The 23,699-nt window shown below is 35.7% G+C and overlaps 2 protein-coding genes and 2 non-coding genes across 6 annotated transcripts; 3 read left to right on the top strand and 1 right to left on the bottom strand.

Moving 5' to 3' along the window:
- The first annotated feature begins 8,651 nt into the window (after nucleotides 1–8,651).
- rpl10 (ribosomal protein L10) lies at nucleotides 8,652–11,907 on the top strand. 2 transcript variants are annotated; one of them, XM_087305267.1, is made up of 7 exons: nucleotides 8,652–8,677; nucleotides 8,789–8,820; nucleotides 9,194–9,252; nucleotides 9,807–9,914; nucleotides 11,067–11,205; nucleotides 11,449–11,611; nucleotides 11,684–11,907. In XM_087305267.1, exons 2-7 carry the CDS (start codon nucleotides 8,798–8,800, stop codon nucleotides 11,837–11,839), a joined length of 648 nt encoding a protein of 215 aa, XP_087161393.1. In that variant the 5' UTR covers nucleotides 8,652–8,677; nucleotides 8,789–8,797; the 3' UTR covers nucleotides 11,840–11,907.
- Nucleotides 10,371–10,504, top strand: LOC137489191 (small nucleolar RNA SNORA70). Its single transcript, XR_015524226.1, has one exon. It is a non-coding gene; the product is annotated as a small nucleolar RNA SNORA70 (small nucleolar RNA).
- On the top strand, nucleotides 11,236–11,369 carry LOC137489190 (small nucleolar RNA SNORA70). The gene has a single exon (XR_015524225.1). It is a non-coding gene; the product is annotated as a small nucleolar RNA SNORA70 (small nucleolar RNA).
- On the bottom strand, nucleotides 11,693–22,827 carry dnase1l1 (deoxyribonuclease I-like 1). Of its 2 annotated transcripts, none has more exons than XM_087306236.1 (9): nucleotides 21,180–22,808; nucleotides 20,351–21,089; nucleotides 20,174–20,262; nucleotides 19,977–20,063; nucleotides 17,187–17,299; nucleotides 16,968–17,080; nucleotides 16,730–16,887; nucleotides 13,357–13,453; nucleotides 11,693–13,282 (listed from the first exon to the last, which is right to left on the bottom strand). In XM_087306236.1, the coding sequence occupies exons 2-9, from the start codon at nucleotides 20,555–20,557 to the stop codon at nucleotides 13,136–13,138; spliced, it is 1,011 nt and encodes a 336-aa protein (XP_087162362.1). In that variant the 5' UTR covers nucleotides 20,558–21,089; nucleotides 21,180–22,808; the 3' UTR covers nucleotides 11,693–13,135. The 2 variants fall into 2 exon arrangements, with proteins under 2 accessions (XP_087162362.1, NP_998318.2); NM_213153.2 differs by having other exon boundaries at nucleotides 12,476–13,282; nucleotides 20,351–20,495; nucleotides 22,746–22,827.
- Nucleotides 22,828–23,699: the final 872 nt, after the last annotated feature.

Here is a 23,699-nt window from a genome sequence, read left to right as displayed (position 1 = left end):
AGAAGTTCGTAGAAATGATCGTACGACTGATCTTAATATTACGGTCTGTTTCCCAAAAGCATCGTAACTTAAGTAGCACTTGAAAATCTTCGTGGATCTACGAGTGCTCTGGAGTAATCGTAAAGCCTTAAGTGCATCGTAAGGAGACAGAGTTATGAGGGCACCTGCTGGACAACCGGCAAATTGCACCTACAATTTACTTCTCTTCAAAGTCATTATTCATTTTATTTGTACGTATATCTCTATTCATTTATATTTTCTACACATTACACAATTCAATATACAAATAATAATAATTAATAAGTAGGCTAAACTTTTCAAAAATAAATGTAAGAGCTTATTTATTTATTTATTTACTTATTTATTTATTTTGATGTGAGATAAGCAATTTTTGATAAAGAAATTGATAAATAATTCTACTTAATTAAGGTTTCATATAAATATCGAAAATGATGCTGATGTCATTTCCGGCAAGGACTGTTAGAATTAGTTTTATGCGAGATTGGAGCAAGACAGTGTTTTTACAGTACGACATTTCCAGTTAATTTATGTTTTTAAACTGGCTCAAAAATATTTTTTTTTTATGTTATTCGAGTTGAATATACATTCACACAAGTAGAAGAAGAATTATATGGATTGCTATAACATGTGCAACAATAACGAGCCATTCTATAGCGTGACATTTCAGCACTTAACAAACGGATAGCGACTCCTAAGTTGCACTTAAAGCTGGGCTACGTGCAATTGTGTTAAGTGCATTTTTGGGAAACGCACGTGAAACAATAACGAACGTTCGCAAAATGACTCGTAGAAAACGCTCTTAAGTGCTAAGATCAATCGTTATCGGGAAACGCAGCCCAGCACATTTATGCAAAAGAGAAATCCACTTTGTCTCAAAGCCTTCTTCGATGATTATTTTCACAATTTATTATGGCATAGCAGTCAAAATAGGACAATGAGCTTGTGTATGGGACAAATTCTGGACCTTTGTCAGTGAGGTGTGAGTCTTTCGACCATTAAAAAATTATTGGAAATAGTGAAACTTATTTATGATTCCAGATGAAAAAAAAAATAAAAAATTGGTACCACTTTACAGTAATAGCGCTTGAATAAAAATGCATTAATATGTAAACTAAACATTACCTTATTATAAATTAATGATGAGTTAATGTGTGAATAACGATGACCTTAATTACTTGTTAGTAAATTATTGTTTGGTAATTAATTTAATAATTACCACATTCGTGTATGCCTAATTTAACCATTATGAACCCATGACATAATCTATTATTATATCATGACTTTACTTGGAGGGGCACATCATCATTAACCCATTCTTAACTACTCATGAACACCTTATGCACGTCCATCTAGTGTATTAACACATAACAATAACAATAGAAAAGTGTTCTGTCAACATCAACATAAACAGTTTAAACACAGGAGTTCATGAGGATGAGTTAATGATGATGTGCCCCTCCAAGTAAAGTCATGACATAATTATACATTAACAGCTCGTGTTGGTGACATTTAGCGTAAACTTAAATCATAATGAATACATTAACAACATTTACATTAGGGTCACCATTATTTACACTCTTGTGACTCTTGTGACCTATGCTGTAGGTAAAGTTAGTTCATGATTAGTGCATACATTAACTTATCATCAATTCATACTAAAGTAATGTTTAGTTTACATATTCAAACATCATTATTCTTGTTATTGCCTAAATAAAAGTAAATTGTTACCAAATAATTCATTCATTAATCATTAATCAGGGGTCACCACAGCGGAATTAACTGCCAAAGCAGATGCCCTTCCAGCTGCAACCCATCACTGGGAAACACCCATACACTCACATTTACACTCATGCACTATGGACAATTTAGCCTACTCATTTCACCTATAGTGCATGTCTTTGGACTTGTAGGGGAAATCAGAGCACCCGGAGAAACCCACGCAAACACAAAAGAACATGCAAACTCCATACAGAAATGCCAACTGACTCAGCAGAGGCTCGATCCAGCAACCTTCTTGCTGTGTGGCAATCGTGCTACCCACTGTGCCACCAGGACTCCTAACCAATTTCTTTTTATATTTATTTAAAATGTAAAGCTTTTATAATATTCTAAACATCTTTACTGTCTTTGTTATATTATCATTTTAACTTCATTTGAACTGAGATTCTTCTTTGTTTTTGTCTATCTGCCCTAAATTTATTATAGAGATTTTTCACTGTTCACTGCCGTTTACACTGATTAGTTAATGCACAACATGTTGACTTACAGACGTTTCAATGTCACCAGATCCTACTGAACTAAAAACATGAAACTTGAAGACAGGGCCTCTTCATACACCCCGTTATGACATGTGCTTTTAAGTGACCCGGGATGACATCACATGATCTCATGACTATGGAAGCTGACATGTCAGCACAGGCCTGATCTACAGAGTTTCCCTGAACAGCAACCTGCAGATGCCGAAAAAGAGAGGAATGAAGGGAATTCTCCTGCCTTTGGTGATTTCCAGAGAACCATGTGTCATAGCTGGCGTTTTCTGTTTACAAACTAGTGGTCATCACCATAGCAACGCATGTATTTTGACTTCCTGTTTAAGGTGATGCTATGGCACAGTATGCCAGCTCATCAGATTTCTGAGCACCAGCTTAAAAACATTTTTTTCTTTCTGAGGAAAGGGAGAAGTGCTGAATAAGATGTCTTGACATTACGTAGACAGATTATTTTTACATTAACTTTATTATGTTTTTGTGACTGTAAAAGGTCTGCAAAATTTTATAAATCAAAGTGATAAAGTGCATGACAGATGACTGATACATACCCCTATACATTTCACAAGTGCTGTGGACGCCTCTGCAGCTGAAATTCAGATATGCTAATACAGTAGGTGTTTGGCAGTAGTCCAATCACAGGCCATCTGACCAATCAGAGGAGAGTAGACTCTGAAAAGGTGGGATTTAGAGAGACTAGAATCATAAATGAACCGTTTTGGACACTGTGAGGAAAAACAAACTGATTATGCAATGTATATTTTGAAAAATGTAAGTGTTTACTTTTACATGGGATGCATGTAAACTTATTGCAGAAACGTCCAAAACTAAAGTATGAATGCTAAAATAACCTATTGAAGGCTAATTAATATTTCATGTTTACTTTTAATTATTTGACAGACACTTGTTCGAAAGCAAATTCTACATGAGGACAATAATAGTTATTTTGTAGTTTTTTTAATGTACAGTGTTAAAGGATAGTGTTAACAGAGAATAATTAAGATAATGCTGATATTATAGATTGTTTTAATAAAAACATAAAATAAATAAAGTGTTAGTATTAGAGGGCCAGAGCAATGTTTCTTTTAGTAATGTAAATAAATCGAACGTTGATAAAGAAATCAACAATTTTTGTTTTTCTAAAGCAGGCTTTCTTAAACTCGATCCTGGAGGTCCGGTGTCCTGCAGATCTTAGCTCCAACTTGCCTCAACATACCTAAGGATGCTTCTATAAAGCCTATAAGAGCTTGATTAGCTAGCTGAGGTAAATCTGGTTGGGGTTGGAGCTAAAATCTGCAGGACGCCGGACCTCCAGGACAGAGATTGGGAACCGCTGTTCTAAAGTATTACAGAGTAAGTGTTGACAGAAAAATATCCATCTTTAGCATAGGCTTAAATTAATATTTTTTGATTTAATGATTCCTTCATTTTCTTTCAGCTTAATCCCTTATTTATCAGGGGTGGCCACAGCTAAACGAATCACCAACTATTCCGGGATATGTTTTACACAGCAGATGCCCTTCCAGCTTCAACTCAGTACTGAGAAACACCCCTACACTTATTCACACACACACACACACACACTCATAGACTATGGCCAATTTTGTTTACCCAATTCACTTAGCGCATGGTTTTACACTGTGGGAGAAATCGGAGCACCCAGAGGAAACTCACACCAACACAGGGAGAACATGCAAACTCCACAAAGAAATGCCAACTGGCCCAGCCAGTCAGAACCAGCGACGCCCTTGCTGTAAGGCGACTGTGCTAACCACTAAGCCATTGTGCCAATAATATAAATTTAAATATTTTAATTGTATTCAAAGAATAATAACATAAAATAAAATGTATAATAGTTTTTTTATTTACCAGAAAATATAATAAATATTTATTGATTATAAAATAGTTACTATTGTATAAATACATATAGAATAAAATACATTTAAAATATCATCAAAAAAAAAAAAACACAGATTATATGTGATTCCCCCTTTTTGTCATTGGACAGATCATTACATTAACCCCACATTCCCTGCAGGAATTGGGCTATGACTTTTCCACAGAGCTAAATGGAAAATTATCCAACAGATCATCAGATGATTAATAATGCCTTCAAACTAACACAAACAATGGTATTTTAAGAGTCCTGCAGGGGGAAAAAATGATGTGGTTTGTTTTGATGCCACATTTTAGCTGGTCAAGCTGACCAATCGGCTAGCATAGCTACATCTAACATGAAACTATCATACACAGGACCAGCAAGAACAGTAAAATAAGACCAGAAAACCACAGGCTGGTTATTCTGTTGTTTTAAGCTGATTACTCATGTAATGAGTAATGTCCAACTCAGCCCTTTTTCATACAATTTTGTTCTCCCTTTTAATTCCTCTTTAGCCTCAAGATCCACACCCTTTTCACCTTCATTTTCGACCTCTTCTCTCAAAGTTTTGTGCGTTTAAATTTATACAAGCATGCACACATGCACAATTGCATAAAACTGTGCACATGCAAGCTGAGCAGAAGCTCAGTGCTCAATGGCATGTGAGAACTCATTCTCAGAGCAAAAGCGGCTGATGTGCATTACATGCTGAAGTCTTTGGGTGTGGTAACTGAAGCCCCACACCTACTTTGTGGTTTGCTGAAAGGAAACAAGACCCTTTATAAAGTGTGAGATCATTTATGACCATCATTATGAACCCACTTACTATATATATATATATAAAGTTGAAGTCAGAATTATTAGTCCCCCTAAATTATTAGCCAACCTGTTCTGTTTAACGGAGAAAATATGTTCTTCACACATTTCTAAACATAACCGTTTTAATAACTTATTTCGAATAACTGATTTATTTTATCTTTGCCATGATGACAGTAAATAATATTTGACTAGATATTTTTCAAGACACTTCTATACAGCTTAAAGTGACATTTAAAGGCTTTACTAGGTTAATTAGGTTAACTAGGCAAGTTAGTGTAGGTGTAAGTCATTGTATAATGATGGTTTGTTCGTAGACTATATAAAAAAATATAGCTTAAAGAACTTATAATTTTGACCTTAAAATGGGTTATTAAAAATGAAAAAACTGCTCTTACTCTAGCCAAAATACAACAAATTAGTCTTTCTCCAGAAGAAAAAATATTATCAGACATACTTTGAAAATGTCCTTTCTCTGTTAAACATTATTTGGGAAATATTTAAAAACAAAATCAAAAGGGGGGCTAATCATTTAGACATCTATGTAAAGCAAAAAAAAAACATTATCTTGCAAGAACTGCAGTGGTTGTCTAAGTGACTACGAGGAATGGCACAAAATGTTAATAAATAAATGGAAAATAAATGGGAAAAGTGTTACTGATACATTTTGTTTAATTAAGGCTTAAAATAATATAAATATAATATTAAAAGAATAAAATATATGAAAACAAAATTAAAATGATAATATTGATGTGTGAGTGTTTTTTTGTTTATTTCAAATAATAAAACATTAATATAAGAAATAGTGTTTAAACTCTGGAACAGGATAAGGCAGATCTGACTTGGCCTGACCTGTGCACAGCCCCATCTAAGGTAAGAATGCGTGCCTGAAGAACACAGAGCAACAGACAAGACCAATAATCCAGAATGTTTACAGAGCTTTGGCCTCAGCATTGAACAGAGTGGATGTTTCCCTGGATGGTAGATCAATTTAGTCAAGACGACACATCACCCTTACATGATGACCACTTGTAGGAGGCGAATATTTGTGATGCCACGTCACTTTTACATTTAATATGAGCAAACATTCGTGATTTCCCGGGTTCCAATGACCACCCGAGCATTTGGTCCTCATTATCCACAGTTCAGAGATATGAGGTCATTCTTCTTTAAAAAAAAATTAAGAGTGTGCAGGAGGGATTTCATTACCACATCCGAGAGCTGGAGAAGGACAAAGCAACAGCGCTCCCTCGAGACCGTGTGGAACCAAGACGGTACATCTGAAGGTCTTTGTCGCCATCAAGTGTTTTTAGTGAATGCGACGCTTTACTAAACTGCGACGAGAACAATCCTTAGTTTTGATAACGTTCAAACACTAAACGACGTTCTCACTGAAAACGATGCTCAGCTCAAGCCAGCATTAATTTATTTCTGTCTGAATAAATGCAACATAAACATGTCTAATTTTCAACGAGGATTCAGCCACGCCACGTTAATGTTCACTTCACCGCTAAACTTGGAACTAAAACGTACAGATACACGACAAGTCGTTAGAGCGTTATATTTATAATCCTCACTTTTGCGGTATGCACTTAACCAACTTGTCTATTTATACCCGAGTACAAATTTTTCGTTGTGATGTCATTGCTGTGTCATTAATTTAAATGTGCAGTTAATAAGTAACTGACGAACCATCTCAGAAAAATATATATATATATTTATTTGGAATATGTTAAAGATTTTTTAATATATATTTTATACATTTTTATTTAATTAGTAAAAATAGGCTAAAATTTAAATTGTAAAATAATGCACACATTTTCGCGTGATTAAGCCTATTCAGATTATACCTTTAATTCTATTTAGAACGCACTATAAGGACGTAAGTTAGATCAGGTTCTTTATAGAATTCTTTGCTGCTTTGTGTTTTGCAGTTTTTCTCTTGATTAGAGACGCTTTATCTGAATTTGCGTTTAATTTTTAGTCATTCTGATTTGTACTTCGGACATCTCTGCAAAAAAAAAAAAAATAAAAAACTAAAAATGAGAGTTTTAGCACTGTGTAACTATGCAATATTCACACATAATTTTCCAAGCGTCACAGAGATACCTGAATACCTGCCCACTGCCCACTGCTCCAGGTGTGTGTTTTGCCTGTGTGTGTGTGTGTGTGTGTGTGTGTGTGTGTGTGTGTGTGTGTGTGTGTGTGTGTGTGTGTGTGTGTGTGTGTGTGTGTGTTTGTGTGTGTGTGTGTGTGTGTGTGGGTGTGTGTGTGTTTGTGTTTATAGTTACTAATAATACAGAAGACGGTCACCAAAGACACTGAGGGTTGGTGAGGGCCACCAAAGACACTGAGGGTCGGTAAGGGTCCTCAAAGACACAGAGGGTTGGTGAGGGCCACCAAAGACACTGAGGGTCGGTAAGGGTCCTCAAAGACACAGAGGGTTGGTGAGGGTCACCAAAGACACTGAGGGTTGGTGAGGGTCACCAAAGACACTGAAGGTTGATGAGGGTGACCAAAGACACAGAGGGTTGGTGAGGGTCACCAAAGACACTGAAGGTGGGTGAGGGTCACCAAAGACACTAAGGGTTGGTGAGGGTCACCGGTCACCAGAGCACAATTGGGTTGGTGAGTTTCATCAAAGACACAGAGGGTTGGTGAGGGTCACCAAATACACAGAGGGTTGGTGAGGGTCACCAAAGACATAAAGGGATGGTGAGGGTCACTAGAATACCTAACAATGAGTGCTGCTGAGGATTACTGCAATGTGCTGGACATGATACAGTGGCAGATTTTGTTATGAAGACAAAGACTGCAGATGCTGATTCTGACTGAAATAAAGCTTGTCATCTTCAGGCATCTTTAGTCTCTCTCTTCTTTTTGTCTGCATTCTGCTTAGTCTTTAGTTTGTAGCTCAAAAGCTTGAAGTTCAAAGTTAACATATTTAATGCAATTACAACAAGTTAAATTTGCATTACAACAGTTAACATAAAAATTAAACTGACATGTCACTTAACCAAAACTGGCCATAGTGCATGAGTGTGAGTATGAATGGAGAGCGTATGGGTGTTTCCAAGTATTGGGTTGCGGCTGGAAGGGCATCCGCTGCATAAAACATATGCCGGAATAGTTGACGGTTTATTCCGCTGTGGCAACCCCTGATAACCACCTGACTGCCTGAGGAAAATGAATGAATGAACGATGGTCTATTTTGTAGTGCAAGAGGACAAATTCACTAATAAAACAAGCCCGATTCCAGGATATAAGGGTGCTTGACAATTAAGGTTTTAATTATCATATTGCCATATGATCCTTTTGTTAAAAATGTTTATATAAAAATCTCCATCATTTTAAACAATGGACTGGAACTGGTAAAAAATAAAGCATCATTCCTGGAAGGACCCCATCGCGCTGATGGACTACAAATACCAGCAGACATATGAGCGACCGCACTACAAATCTCGCTTTGGCTAAAGCACAGAAAATGACAATCTTAAATGAATCTACAGCACGCTTATGATTGTTTTAGGAAATACATTGATAAATGATTGTTAATTTCGCAAACTAGACTACAAAATCGGTTTTAAACGATATAAATACAACGCGAATATGTAACCGGAAGTAGTTTCCCTCGTTGCATTATGACGCAGCGGAAAGGCAGTTTTCTTCCTTTCCTCCATTAGGTGAGTGCGTGGTAAGAGCGCGGTGCTTTGCTCTCTTCCTTTTTGTCGAAAAAACACATTATTTTTCCAATGATATACACGCGTTGTCCTTATTAAATCAATTGTTATTGTGTACGTTACAGATCGCAACCATGGGCCGCCGTCCAGCCCGTTGGTAAGTTGTGAATTTGGTGTTTTAAAAAGTAGCCGCAATGAAAATGGCAGGCCCCGCTAACCATGTGCAGCCCGCCGGCCACATACAAGGAGTAGTGACAGGACACTCACGAGCTCTGCTTTCTGATACTAACAAGTGTTTATATAAAACAACTTTAAATTTAATTTAAATGCATGATAGGTTATTTGTTGGAAGAAGTGGTTTTGGTGTCAGGCTAACAAATTAGCCTCCCAACAGTCACTTTAATGTTATTTGACATTTTTGCTGTTTGCAGCGTAATAGTTAAATAAGATCTTATGGTAACTTTATAAACTGTCGTATATTCCTATATATAAGAGTTTTAGTCTTGTTAATGGTCTACTGTCTTTTCCAGTTACAGATACTGTAAGAACAAGCCTTACCCCAAGTCCCGTTTCTGTCGAGGTGTTCCTGGTAAGCCATGTATTTTTTTGGGGGGGGATGTAATGCTAATTGTCTTGTTGCATAAAACAAGAATGTTATTTTGTCCATTTACTTAAAGTATATTTGTCAGCTCATGACTTAAATGTAACATTAGGGATAGTTTACTCAGAAATAAAAAATTGCCATTTGCTTATCAAGTTGTTACAAACCTTTGAGTTTTTACTATCAAACAAGATATTTTGAAAGCTGTAAATTAGTAATTGTTGACTTTAACAGTATTAATTTTTTTCTAAGGATGTCAATGTCTTCAGCTTTTTTGTGTCAAACGTAATAATTTTAATAAAATCAGCATAAATGGCAAAAATCTAGCTGTAAAGATACGTTTTTGATCAAGTTTTACCATTTTCTGTTCCAGGGACATTGGTTAACATGTTTACATGATCATTCTAACCTAGTTTAAGTATGTAAAGTTGGTCTAGAATGTGTCTGTAAAAACGCTGTGGGAATGCAAAATGTGCGCATTAGTGTTATCTCTGTATAAATCAATCAGTTTAAGGTATGTTCTGTCTCTTTACCAAACTCAGATCCCAAAATCAGGATCTTCGACTTGGGCAGGAAGAAGGCTAAGGTGGATGAGTTTCCCCTGTGTGCTCACATGGTGTCTGATGAGTATGAGCAGCTGTCCAGTGAAGGTGAGAGATGCTGCGCTTACTGAATTTTACAATTTGACATTACATTTCAAGCACTGTAGTTCTGGGTCATATTTAAAATATTATACAAAAAAATAAAAACTGCTCCTAACTTGCTTTTTTTTTGAGAGAATTGTAAAAAAAAAAAATAATAAAATAAAATTTGGTGTCAGTCCTAAATTTTAGACTGTAATGTTATGTATCTTTATTTATTTGCTTTGAGTATTTCACAAAGTAATTTAGTGCTAAAACTACTCCTAAATCAGTGAGATGTTAGAGCACTGTAGAGGACTCCTAAAACACTAAGACCAAACCATAAACTTTCCTAAAGAGGCTGTTGCTGGCAATCTGCATTCGGAAAGGAAAACGTTTTTAAAAATTTGACTGAGCTTTTGAAAAGGTAAATCTTAAGTAATTATGCAAATATATTCTATAAGTAAATAGTATTTTTTATCTTCTCTGCAGCTTATTAAGCCGACTGGACAGGTTGTGTGTACTTGTGTGGTGTGCAAAGGCTGCAGACAGTGAATCTTTGGTTGTGTATGAGCCTGGCTGGGTAGTGCCGGGCCCTTTAAGGGACCATTGAAACATGCCATTGCTGAACATTAAAAAAAAGAGCATATGATTGTCAAGTTCTATTTTTACACATTTTGTATACCTTTTTAAATATTTAAAACCATTTAATATTTGCTAGATTTTAGAAAAATGCGTAAATTTTACATGGGAAGGATCTTTATTTAATGTCTAAAACATTTAAAAGCAAGGAACATACATTATACCACGCAATTATTATCTTCAGCTGCATTTAAAATTTCTTTTAAAGTGACACTATTTAAAAAAACCTTTATTTGAATATAGCATCACTTTCTTAGCCAAGTTTCAATCTCTTGCGGAGACCCCTCCTATCCCTATCAGCCAATCACTGTACATAATTGGTAATCATGCTGACATCATCCATAGCAACAAGGTTAACCCCACTCCTACTCTCCGCTTAAGACTTATAAACTCTTTATTCTGTAGTAAACATTTGTCTCAGCAGCTTTGTGAATATCTTTTGAGAACTCTTAGATAATAACATTTAACTTTTCTTTAGAAAATCTCTGTGTTGAGATGAAATTCTGATGATTTTTTTAATCCGCTGATTCATTTGTCTAGCTCTTGAGGCTGCCCGTATCTGCGCCAACAAGTATATGGTGAAGACTTGCGGTAAAGATGGCTTCCACATCCGTGTGCGCCTGCACCCCTTCCACGTCATCCGCATTAACAAAATGTTGTCCTGTGCCGGAGCTGATAGGTGAGCTGCTGTTTGCTCTGATATACTCTACTGCAGCTTATTAAGCCGACTGGACAGGTTGTGTGTACTTGTGTGGTGTGCAAAGGCTGCAGACAGTAAATCTTTGGTTGTGTATGAGCCTAGCTGGGTAGTGCTGGGCCCTTTAAGGGACCATTGAAACATGCCATTGCTAAATTTATTTATATTTGTTTTACAAATTCGAGCACTTTTAAGGGAATTAAACTGAGTTATGGTGTCTTCCAGGCTCCAGACTGGTATGCGTGGTGCGTTCGGGAAGCCTCAGGGCACAGTGGCCCGTGTGCACATTGGCCAGGTCATCATGTCTGTGCGCACAAAGGCCCAGAACAAGGAGCATGTGATCGAGGCTCTGAGGAGAGCCAAGTTCAAGTTCCCTGGCCGTCAGAAGGTAATGCAACACAAATGAAAACTAAGTTGTAATTGTCAAGCGGTCGCTGATGTTGGGTTTCTTTCTCTTTAGATCCACGTGTCCAAGAAGTATGGCTTCACAAAGTTCAACACGTGTGACTTTGATAACATGCTGGCGGAGAAGCGTCTGATTCCTGATGGCTGCGGGGTGAAATACATCCCCAGCCGTGGACCCCTGAGCCGCTGGAAGGCCCTTCATGCCAACTAAGCACCTCACACTTGCTTTCGTTTGTGTGAAAAAGGCTCAAATGACCACAAATAAAGTCCATTCTTTGATTTTTCTAGTCTTGCTGTTGTTTTTCCAAGCTCTAAACTGAACACCTGTGGAAGTCCTAACTTGTAGTTTTATTTTGAAATATAATTTATAATATTTTACCCAATTAACACTTTTAAAAATGTTATTTAAGATTCATAAACCCTTGTATAATTCAAATAGAATATCTGTTTCAGATGGAAATAACTGAGATGCATACTTTCATAAACAATTTAATGCTGCAATGGTATCTCTGTTTAGTAGATGAGTTCATAAAAAAAAAAGTGAATTTAGTAAAAAGCTAAATATATTTCCAGTGTATTTGATGTTTTTTTTTTATTCAAAATAACTTGATTCCTTTAAAAAACTAATTGACATGCAAAGATACTTTGATTTCTCAGGTCTGACATGATCCAAACAAAATGTCACATTATTAAAAATATTGTTATTGTAAGTAATAAAAACATATAGGGTTTTATTTTCTAACTGATATGCAGGTGTCAATTTATCTGAATATTTTATATAAAAATATTGAATGTTTAATAAACGAAATGTATTTGATCCACAGAAATAAAAACCATGACACGCTAGTGGGATTCAGAAAGTTCAATAGCGTCCCCTTCTGGAACATTTAACAGTAAGTAAAGTAGGACCAATTCAAGTGAACTTGTTAAAGGAATTGTTGAATTGTCAGATCACATTAAATGCATATTACAAAATAATTTTGCATTGCTTGGCTTTTGGTTTAAGTTCTGTGAAACATTTTAAAAAATAAATAAAACAATCTTTCAAGAAAAATAACTTCCTCTTTATCAGGCCACATCCTTCCGCTAGACAATTTTTGTTTTGTCACTTGAAACCTACATGGATGACTTTCTGACTGGGCAAATTAAGCAACATGGAAACTTGTACATAATGTTCTTTTATCTTTCTTTTTTTCACTACATTTAACTACCTTCAATATAAAACAACTACCTTCAAAATTTCCAGTAGAGGATGTAGAAAAAGCTTAGTTGATAAAAACATAAATGTAACGATAATAACAGAAAAAAAAAAATCTTTTTTTACAAAAAAAAAGCATGCTGAAAATAACACCTGAGCCAATTCATCATTATATTCGAAAAGCCATAAAACACGCAAAGAATTTAATCTTCAGTCACTCTCCAACGCATTCTGAGCTCAAGTACAACAGAGCTGTGTAACAGCAGAGTATAGTCTTCATCTGGGCCAGATGAATAATCCACTTGTAGTTCATACAATCATCTGCATGAGCAGTAAAGCATTCAGGACAAACACAGCAGGCAGAAGACAAGGAGCTTCACTGTATCTTGTGGACATCCTTGATTTCACATCCTTGAGGACCACCTCTATGGGGTAGTGATCGCTCACTTCTAGAGCCTAGAAAACACAATCCTGCGTTCAGTAACAGCAGTATAAAAGGTAAAAGCTGTATTTGGCTTATTTGGTATTACCTGAGCCTCTGTAAGAAGGAATTCCTTGGGAAAGTTAAACGGCTGTGCTGAAAATGGTTTAATTGATCTGAGAAAGGGCTCTCCATGCACAACAATTCTGTTGATTGTAGATATAAAAATGATGCATTAAAGTCAAGCAGATGATGTGTTTAAAATAAGACATTATAAGAGTATTCTAACTTCTCTACAGTTTAGTTTTAAAAATGTATAGCCTGACTGAAGTAGTATGTCTGAATTGAGTATTCATAAAAACACTACACTATTTACAATAAAAGTGGGAGGAAAAACCACAAAGAAGTTTTTACAGTGATGCCATAGAAGGATGTTTTAGGATTCCTTAAAGAACTTTTTAAAGAAACCTTTAAATGATCATTTGCACATTGTGTGAAGAACTTTTGATAATCTAAAGAAACTTGTACCTCTATAAAGAACCTTTTGTGGGATGAAAGGTTCCATAGACGTTAAAGGATTCTTCATGGAACACTAACAAAATAGTTATTTACCAAAGTGTAGATGAAAAGTGAGCTACTGCTTCCAAATCTGTGTAAAATTCAAAGTTAACTGCTACTTATAATTGTGAGTTAGAATAATTGTGTTTATATATGCAAGCTGAAAATTGTAAGAAATTGTGAATAATCAACAAACTTTCCATTTTAAAAAATAAAACATGCCATAAAAAATGCATTGAAAACACAAATCTGATTTCTGAGATCAAGGTAACACTTTATTTTAAGGTGTCCTTGTAAGGTGTACACGTTTTATGTACTTACTATAGTAATTACAATTATGCATAATTACATGCAGCTTATCCTTATACTAACATGCATTCTTTCCCTAAACACACATCACATGGTAAATATAATAAAATACTTATTACTCAGTAGTTAAATAAATTGTTGCACTTTAACAAGGACACCTTAAAATAAAGCGTAACCAAAACCAAGTATTGTGAGCTATAAGCAAAAACAGAAGATAAAGTCAGATTTTTACCTAAATAGTGAAATATATATCACAACTGTGACGAAAGTCACAGTTCTTAGAAAATGTCTGAATTGTTTAATTTAAACTTAGCTGTAAGATATAACTCACTTTTAGTATTTTAACCAATGGCAGAACAGAAGAATCAAGAGCATCATCACATCATTCATTCATTCATTCATTTTCTTGTCGGCTTAGTCGCTTTATTAAAATGGGGTCGCCGCAGCAGAATGAACCGCCAACTTATCCAGCATGTTTTTACGCAGCGGATGCCCTTCCAGCTGCAACCCATCTCTGGGAAACATCCACACACACACACACACACACTACAGACAATTTAGACTACCCAATTCACCTGTACCGCATGTCTTTGGACTGTGGGGGAAACCGGAGTACCCAGGGGAAACCCATGCGAACGCAGGGAGAACATGCAAACTCCACACAGAAAAGCCAACTGAGCCGAGGATCGAACCAGCGACCCAGCAACCTTCTTGCTGAGAGGCGAACGTGCTACCCACTGCGTCGCCTCCCTCATCATTCATCGGCTGGGAAACAAGGTTGTAAAATTGCCCCAATCAAATTGCTCCTGTGTGCCATTATTGTTACACTTGTTATTGTTTTACCTTTTAAAAGGATATATTTATCAATATATAATCAAAATCAATATTAGGGTCAGTTTTTGAATTGAAGTTGAATATAAACTAGCTTGTCAATAAGCTTACAATTGATTTTTGGTTTCTTAGTATGTGACAATATTTGCCCATGATACGACTATTCAAAAAATGGAATCTGAGGGTTAAGATAAAAACATATGAAAATATTGAGAAAAAATGCCTTTAAAGTTTTGCACAATTTAAGTTCTTAGCCATGGATATTAATAATCAAAAAATTATACATTTAAATATTTATGACAGGGAATTTTATTATGCCCTCTGTCAGTAATTCTGTTCATAATTTTATTGGACAAAATTTTAAAGCACAGCCTTAGACTGGAGAGGGTCCGGTTCGGGGATCACAGGATTTCATCTCTGTTATTCGCAGACACAGTTGTTCTGTTAGCTTCATCAAACATGGACCTTCATACACTGGGCCAGGTTGCTGCCGAGTGTGATGCAGCTGGGATGAGATTCAGCACCTCCAAGTCCGAGGCCATGGTGCTCCACCCGAAAAAGGTGGTTTGCCATCTCCAGGTTGGAGGAAAGTCCTTACCTCAGATGGAGGAGTTCAAGTATCTTGAGGTTTTGTTCATGAGTGAGAGAGGGATGGAACGTTAGATTGCCAGGCGGCTCAGTGCAGCGGGAGCAGTAATGTGGTTATTGTATCGGTCCGTTGTGGTGAAGAAGGAGCTGAGCTGAAAGGCAAAGCTCTTGATTTACCAGTCAATCTATGTTTCTACTCTCACCTATGGTCATGAGCTTTGGGCCATGACCGAAAGAACAAGATCTCGGATAGAAGCGGCCAAAATGAGTTTCTTTCGCAGGGTGGCAGGGCACACCTTATATAGGGTGAGGAGCTCTGTCACCTCTGTGAGTGAGGAGCCTGGAGTAGAGCTGCTGTTCCTCCACATTGAGAGAAGTCAGCTGAGGTGGCTCAGGCATCTGTTTCTGGAAGACTACCTAGAGAGGTGTTCCAGGCATGTCCCACCGGGAGGAGGCCCAGAGGAAGACCCAAATAATGATTTTTCTGCTTGTTCAAACTACTTAATTAAAATGAGCTAAAACTATGCAATTCTTATGATTGTTTGGGCAACATAATTGTTTTATGTTCAATCTACTTAAATTTGTCAAGTTAACTTAATTGATTTGTGTTGGGACAGCATGAATGAATTGTGTGGAACCCTGCATTTTTTAAAGTGTCGGCAGTTGTAGATGCACACCCTGACCTGACCCAAAAGAAAAGAGAATGGGCATTTTTACAGTTTGTTGGTGCATAAAACTGTTCTTTGAGCTTCATATGATTACAATTGAGTCACATGGAATATTTTGACAATTTTTTTGGTTCCTTTTCAGGACTTTTAATGTCTCTGGGCCCTTGCTGTCTAAGGAGGATGAGAGAGCTCACAGATTTCATCTAAAAATCTTCATTTGTGTTCTGCAGATTAATGAAGGTGTCCTGCAAAGTTTATCTCCAACCCTAATCAAACACATCTGAACAAGCCAATCAAGGTCTTACTGGTTATACTGAAACTCGGCAGAACACCGGCACTCCAGGACCAAGTTTGGTGACCCCTGCCACAAGTCACATATTATTCTTGTTGTGAAGAGCTATTTCTTCACTGTGTATGTAAATTACTAACAACATTATAGTATTATGCTGATTTAACACGCACGCACGCACACACACACACACACACACACACACACACACACACACACACACACACACACACACACACCTGTCATAGGCACAGTCAGTGGACTCTTTGACTGTGGTGTCCACGTTATCCTGAATCAGCCAGGTGAAGGAGGGGTCAGTATAGAGTCTGATGTTCTTACGGTTCTTCTTAGCCACATAACCACAAGCTGCATTGAAGTCCCCGAGGAACATCACATTCTGGTGAAGTGATAAAGCAAGGTTTAAGACTGGAGCTCACAATATTACACTGCATTTATTATGAATAAAATCAATCGCACCTCAGTTTCCCATCGCACTTTAACATCCACAAAGACGTCATAGAGTTCATCGATCTCTTTGGTAGCATTTGAAGGAGTGGTGTGTTGTGGGATCAGGACGAACTCTTTAGCCACTTTTAACAGAGAAATTTAAAGTGAGAAAAAAATCTGCAATATTTCAAAATTCAGCATAAACTATCATTTGTTTTGGAATAAATTAAGGGTGTTTTGTTGTTTTACATGTTTTAGGGGCTTGGAAATACACCACAAAGGGTTCTCTGGAGAAAGCATCAATATCTCCTGTCTGGGTATCTGGATACTGATACTGGCCTTTCAGTATTGCGGTGCTTTTCCTGTTGGTTAGAACAATAGAAAAAAATTAGGAAATGAGGAATAAAAAAGAGGAAATGAAGAAAAATATGTCGTGACATTAAGTAATGATGATCAACAATACAGGTGAAGGCAACATTATAAGTATTTCTTAGAAATGTGAATTATTTTTCCAAATATTTCATATATAAATAAATGCTGTTGAACTGAGAAGATTTTAGTGACATTTTTAAACACAATTTTCTTTGGCCATGATGACAATACACTGTAAATATCAATAAGGTTACTTTATTTTTAAAAATGAGTAAAATTTGCATAATTATACAAAATAAGTCAATTGAATAGTTCCAAGTTACAATGGGTTTATTTACATCTTTTTTTAGTAAAGTCAACTTGTTGCATTTAAGGCAGTTGGTTTACTCGCTTTATGTAACTAATAATTTTACAGTCTAGTACATAGTATTTTACTAGTTATTTTGCAAGATACTATTATTCAGCTTAAAATGCCGTTTAAAGGACTGACTAGGTTAAATATGCTAACTAAGAAAGTCACTGACAAAAGTGTTTTTTGTAGCTAATAAAACAAAAAAAAATCTTTAGGAAGCAAAAAAGATATTGACCTTGTCTTTCTGTACTTTTAAAAATATATATTTTTTATTCCAGCCAAACTAAACAAAATAATACTTTTTCTAGAAGGAAAATTTATGAAATACTGGACAAAATGTCCTTGTTCAGTTAAACAGCACTTGATCTTGAAAAAGAATTCACAGGAAGGCTAATACTTTTTTCTTTAGCTGTATGTATGATTGTGATTGTGATGACAGTGTAATGCAGTATATCTGATCACATCTTATTACATCACATTTAATTTTAACACCCTCATTAACTATGGATGCACTAATATTGATAAGCCTATAGTTGTTTTCATGTTATATTACATTACTAATAAATGACCGTTATTAAAATTCTATGCAATTTTCTCTAAGTAAATTAAATATAAAGCACTCATTCATTTTAGTGACTAAAATCACAGTGCAGCAGGGTTTATCCATTTATGGCAAGATGTCTTTAACAGTTTAGTATTAAATAAAAATTACATTTTCTTACGACAGTTCTATATATGAAAAGGTCAGACTATGTTGTGTCAGGTGACATAAATGTTCTGTTACACTGAATGACAATGATTTAATTCATATTTTGACATTAAAGAATACACCTTTCTAGCATTTAATGTTGTTAGAAATTGGTCTGCCTCAACCCAACTTCAACTCTAAAATGTATGTTGATGCTCATTTTTTCAAAGGGGCTAAACTGTTATAAAAGAGCATTCAACAGCTTTGTTGTCTCTGCACTATTTAAGATGATCACACCTTGTAATGGTGACAATAGTAGAATGGGGATGGGTGAAGAACCATCTCAGACAAAGAGATGTCGAAACGTATATAACACACAAAACACAGCTCTGACAATTGTCAAGGAGCAATTTCATTTACATTTAAAGGCAGTAAACTAAAACCGCATAAAAGGATTAAGTTTAAGAATGTTCATTCTGACTCTGCAAAACCTGGTGTATTGCAGTTTACTTTGAGACTGCTTTGCTAAATTAACATCTTCACTGAGATCTTTTACGTCCTCATAATTGTTTCCTACAATGTCCTCTATGCATTTAAGCACATTATAAAACATTTTAAATTTGCCCTGATATAGTGCAGACAATGAAATCTTTGACCTATATTCATTTTGCTACAGATTAAATTTAACAGCATTTTAAGGGAGTGCTAGATGTAAGAAAATCTAATGTAAAAGTAAAATAAGGGAAAATATAAGCATTACGATTCAATTCAGTATCTATCATCACTAATAAATCAAGGCTTCTCTGATAAAAACTATAGTACATATCCCACATAGCAACATTTCCAGCCTGATCTCACAAGGAAACGTAAGTATTTTATGTTTTGTCAGTTTAGTGGCGAATTCATACAAACTCGTACAAGTTCAGTCGTACGAAAATGTACGATATTAAAAAGGAGGCGTGGTACCCAACCCCACCCCTAACCCCAACCGTCATTGGGTGATGAGCAAATTGTACTAAATTGTAGGAATTAGATTGTACGAATTCAAACGAATTAGCCACTAACTCAAAAAGTTACGGATTGCCGTGAGATTGCGTTGAAATTTTTCTGGCCCAGTTCTAGCCCACACAATCAGCTGTTGCTCGGCCCATATGCCGCAGTGAATTATGGTACATGACTGGACTAAGTTAGGCTTCCAGACAAAGGCTGAACATGGACCATATATGGGCCAAGTCTCAGCCAAGTTAATAACCCATAACTGGGCCTAAGCTGGGCCAGATATGTTGGTGTATCACGACTGCAATGAAATTGATAAACCCATGTTTTGTTTTGTTTTTATTCCAAATTTTTTACAATTTAAATGTTTTTAAATGTGGGTCAAGAGAGGCCAAATGTACATGGCCAACATAACAATTTTTTACATCTGGACCAAATATAACATTTGACATCTGGCCCATGTCTTTTGTGCTGCCTTAAAGACAGTGCCACCTCTGCCAAACCCGGGCCATGTTTGGCCCACATGCTGTATGCCAGTTCTGGATGAATGCCTGCTGTGCCTGCTTTATGTCAAATCTGGGCCAGAATTATTTGTTACCTGGGATAGTATATATTATAACACATGCTTTACCTGTAAAAAAACACGTATTGCTCCTGATATGTCTGTGTTCTTCCAAGGCGTTCACTTGCCACATACTGAAAATCATTATCACCAATTCTGAAACCAAAATATAACATTTGAGCATTTAAACATGGTAAATTCGTTCATCTCTCAGTCTGATTGATTATTTCAGAAGCATTTTTTTTCAGTAATTTAATATAATCTACTTGTTGACTGCCTCAAGTAGTCGTGGGATGGCTTTATTTTTCTGATCTCTGACCTCCTGGAGCAAACAAATGTCACAGCGAGCTACAATCTGCAAGGTAAAAGCAAAACATCATTTATCTGGTGCTTTTTATATTACCAAAACATTAAAAAGCATTCATTCACACTCATCCTCTTACCCGTGATATAGAGTTCATGATTTTGGCATCAGCTGATTTTGAATCGCCAAAGCTCTGGACGTTAAAAGCACAAATTCTGAAGCCATAGCAGGTCAAAAGACCAGAGAGAAGGAAGATGCTGAGGAGAATCCGTCTGATGGTCATCCTGCAGATCAAGAGAAAGGCTACTGCAGTTAAAGCGTCTATGGTCATACAGAAGAACAACATTCAAATACTTTACCTTGACACAGTAACAACTGACCAGTGAGGAAGACACTGTACCCTTCAAACGTTTGGAAACAGAACATTCTTTTTTTAATATACTGATTTTGGTATATTAAGATTTTTTGATTGTGATTCGCTCAATTCAGTTAATCTTTATTTCTATAGAGCTTTTACTATGTAAATTTGGTCAAACCATCTTAACATAGAAGTTCAAGTAAATTGAAACTGTCAGTCCAGTTTTTAGAGTTGAAGTTCAGTTTAGTTCAGTGTGGTTTAACTTTCACTGCTGAAAATATTTGTTTGTACATTATGATGCATACATACATACATACATTAAAAAAGAATACTTTTTTTTAGCACAGGGACAGGAAAAAATATATTAAAAGAAGGAATAATGCCACAAAATTTCTATTTCTAATAAAAGCTGTTCTTTTCAAATTTTTGAGTCCTATACAAAATGAATAATAGGTTCTGTAAAAACAAAAAATGTATTAACTGTTGTGCTTATTATTATCAGTGCTGATGATAATGACAACTGTGATGAAAACGAGCCCACCAACTCGTCTTCAAGGGGGAAGAAATGTGAGTTCGTAAAAAAAAAAATGATGGCTTACACGCAAAGCACTGTACTAATAATTATATTAATAAATATAGCTGCAAGCAGCAATTAACAAGGTTCAAGCGTTTTAGCAGTGTAAGGTTGTTTATCAGTTAGGAAGCTTGTAAGTAGTTTATCCGACAATTAAATATATAATTAGAGCGTTAGAGTCTTTAGTTGAGTTAATTAACAAGTTGAGTTAACAAATTGTTCATTAAACACTCCAAAAACTCAAAAATGCCCCCCTAGTGGATGATTTCTTTTGAAATTTCAACAGACCTTTTGGGGCATGGATTCAACATGCCCACCGAGTTACATTCTGATCGGCCATAATTAACTGTGTTTAATGGGTGCTCAAATTTAATTGGCTAATGGCAGCCATTTTTATAGTATGTCATTCTTCTTTGTGCAAATACACTGCATGCATTCAAGTTTATCCATCTAGTGGCTAAAATGGTAACTGAAACATCATATTCAGCATCAACAAACATTTAAACAATGTGTTTTTGAAACGTTTTCTACTATTATAGAGCAATCTATTGCCCGATCTACAAAAAATTTTACATGTTTGTTTACATAAATAATAATAATAATGCAAAAAGTTTCTTTTTGCACAACACATCAGCATATTAAATTTATTTGTAAAAGTTTGTGTAATACTGAAACCTGGAGTTATTAAAGCTTACCAACATTTAAATAAACATTTTAAAAACATTAAAACAGATATATGTATTGCTTTTTGCCAATATTGCAGCTAGTATTGTATTTTTAAATCAAACTAAATGAAATAAAAAATGTAATAACTTTAACTTGATAGGCATTAGCAATCATTCAGTTTCCAAACATTATAACACTTCTGTAAAATCATCTCAGAATAAAGTAGCAGTAGGACAGTGAAAAACTGAAGTATGCAAATACAGTAATTCATTCAACTGTTTGTATTGCTACAGAAATTGCAGAAAAGAAGATCCTGAAACTAGTGAACAATACATGAATATCATATGACTGTGGTTTGTGGGATTTTTAAGAACATTTAGAAAAGAGGTTTTGAGATTTTCTTTTGTCAAATATAAACTTATTTCCCCTTTTCTCTGACCAAAAGCATCTAAGATTTAGACTGTAATAAAACACAAATGAACAACAGGTTGGAGACCATTTTGGAGTCTCAAGAAAGTATTAAAGTTTTTCATTGAAAGACTGAATAAATAAATAAGCTTCTGGTGAAAGCTGACATTACTTTTCAGTTGAGACATGTTATTAGAAAGTGTCAGTTAACACTAATAACAGACTGTGTGACAGATCAGGTAGTGTCTGTTCTATGCTGTTTTAAGTGACCTTTTGTAAAGCAAAATAGCATAAACTGCAATTGGAAGTAATCCAGATTGTAGAAAACATGTTGAAACATGGTCGTTGAGGGTTAGATGCTTAGTTAACAAAAGGTTTGTTTTTACCACACTTTTTATGTCTATATGAAACAACTGTTTGCTGGTTGCTACAACATAAGAGCAAAGCTTTAAGAAAACCACAACAGTCTACCAGGCTGTGACAAAACCACATACAAAGCTTAATACACAGAAAAGCAAACCTTTTTACCTCATTAGAAACGTGTTTGGTTTCACTTCCACAATTCTGCTCTGCTTCTCTGTCTTTTCGCCAGCAGAAGTCTTTTCCGCTGCTGTTATTATACCCAGAGTGCCTGAAGTCACTCCCACTGCTTTGCTATTTGTGGCTAAGGGAGGAGCTTAGCTTACAAATGTGTGGAGTGTTGGGCTTTCCACACCCTGCAGTAGAGATGAACACAACACACATGCAAAACTAATGGAGTAGAGGGGTGTATAATCTATTTACTTAGAACTCATCTTTCAAGTCTTTCCAGTTTAAGGCACTGTTTTGCTTAGCAGCCTAATAGCAAGATCATAGCCTACTTAAAGGGACAGTTCACAAAAAAAGTTTATTTGCTGTTGATTCAAATCTAATCAAATCTTTTACATGTTTTGTTTGTTTGTATGTGTGTTTATGTCATTAAGGAAGCTCATGCTGCAAACTGTTGTGAACTGGCTCAGGAGTGTTTGCTGAGGCTGTGGGTTAAAGTTGTCATGAAACCAAAGTTAAGATTGGATTTTTTTTTTCATTAATGTGACTTACATTCACTTGAAATTTAAAAATAAAGTAGGACAGAGCATAATTTTGCCCTTTGGGAAGGGATTGGATTGTTGGAAGATGGGTGTTGCTAAAAAATGAAAGAAGATAGATGAATGAATGAAAGCAGTGCAGAAAGCAGATAGCCCCTCCCAAAAGGTCTTCCATGTGACCAGAAGTGAAGAAAAGTTCAAATAAATATTAGAGTGCCACAAACATTCATTATATTCACAAGTAAGTAAAATTATACTTGCAAATAAAAACATAAACAGTCAAAGTCAGAATTAGTAGCCCCCTTTTAATTTTTTTTTCTTTTAAATATTTTCCAAATGATGTTCAAAAGAGCAAAGATATTTTCACAATATGTCTGATATTATTTTTTCCTCTGGAGAAAGTCTTATTTGTTTT

Source organism: Danio rerio, chromosome 23, assembly GCF_052040795.2.
Source record: "Danio rerio strain M-AB ecotype USA chromosome 23, GRCz13ab, whole genome shotgun sequence".
Lineage (NCBI taxonomy): Eukaryota > Metazoa > Chordata > Actinopteri > Cypriniformes > Danionidae > Danio > Danio rerio.
The sequence above is the reverse complement of the archived record's forward strand: the minus strand, read 5'-3'. Positions and strand labels throughout refer to the sequence as shown.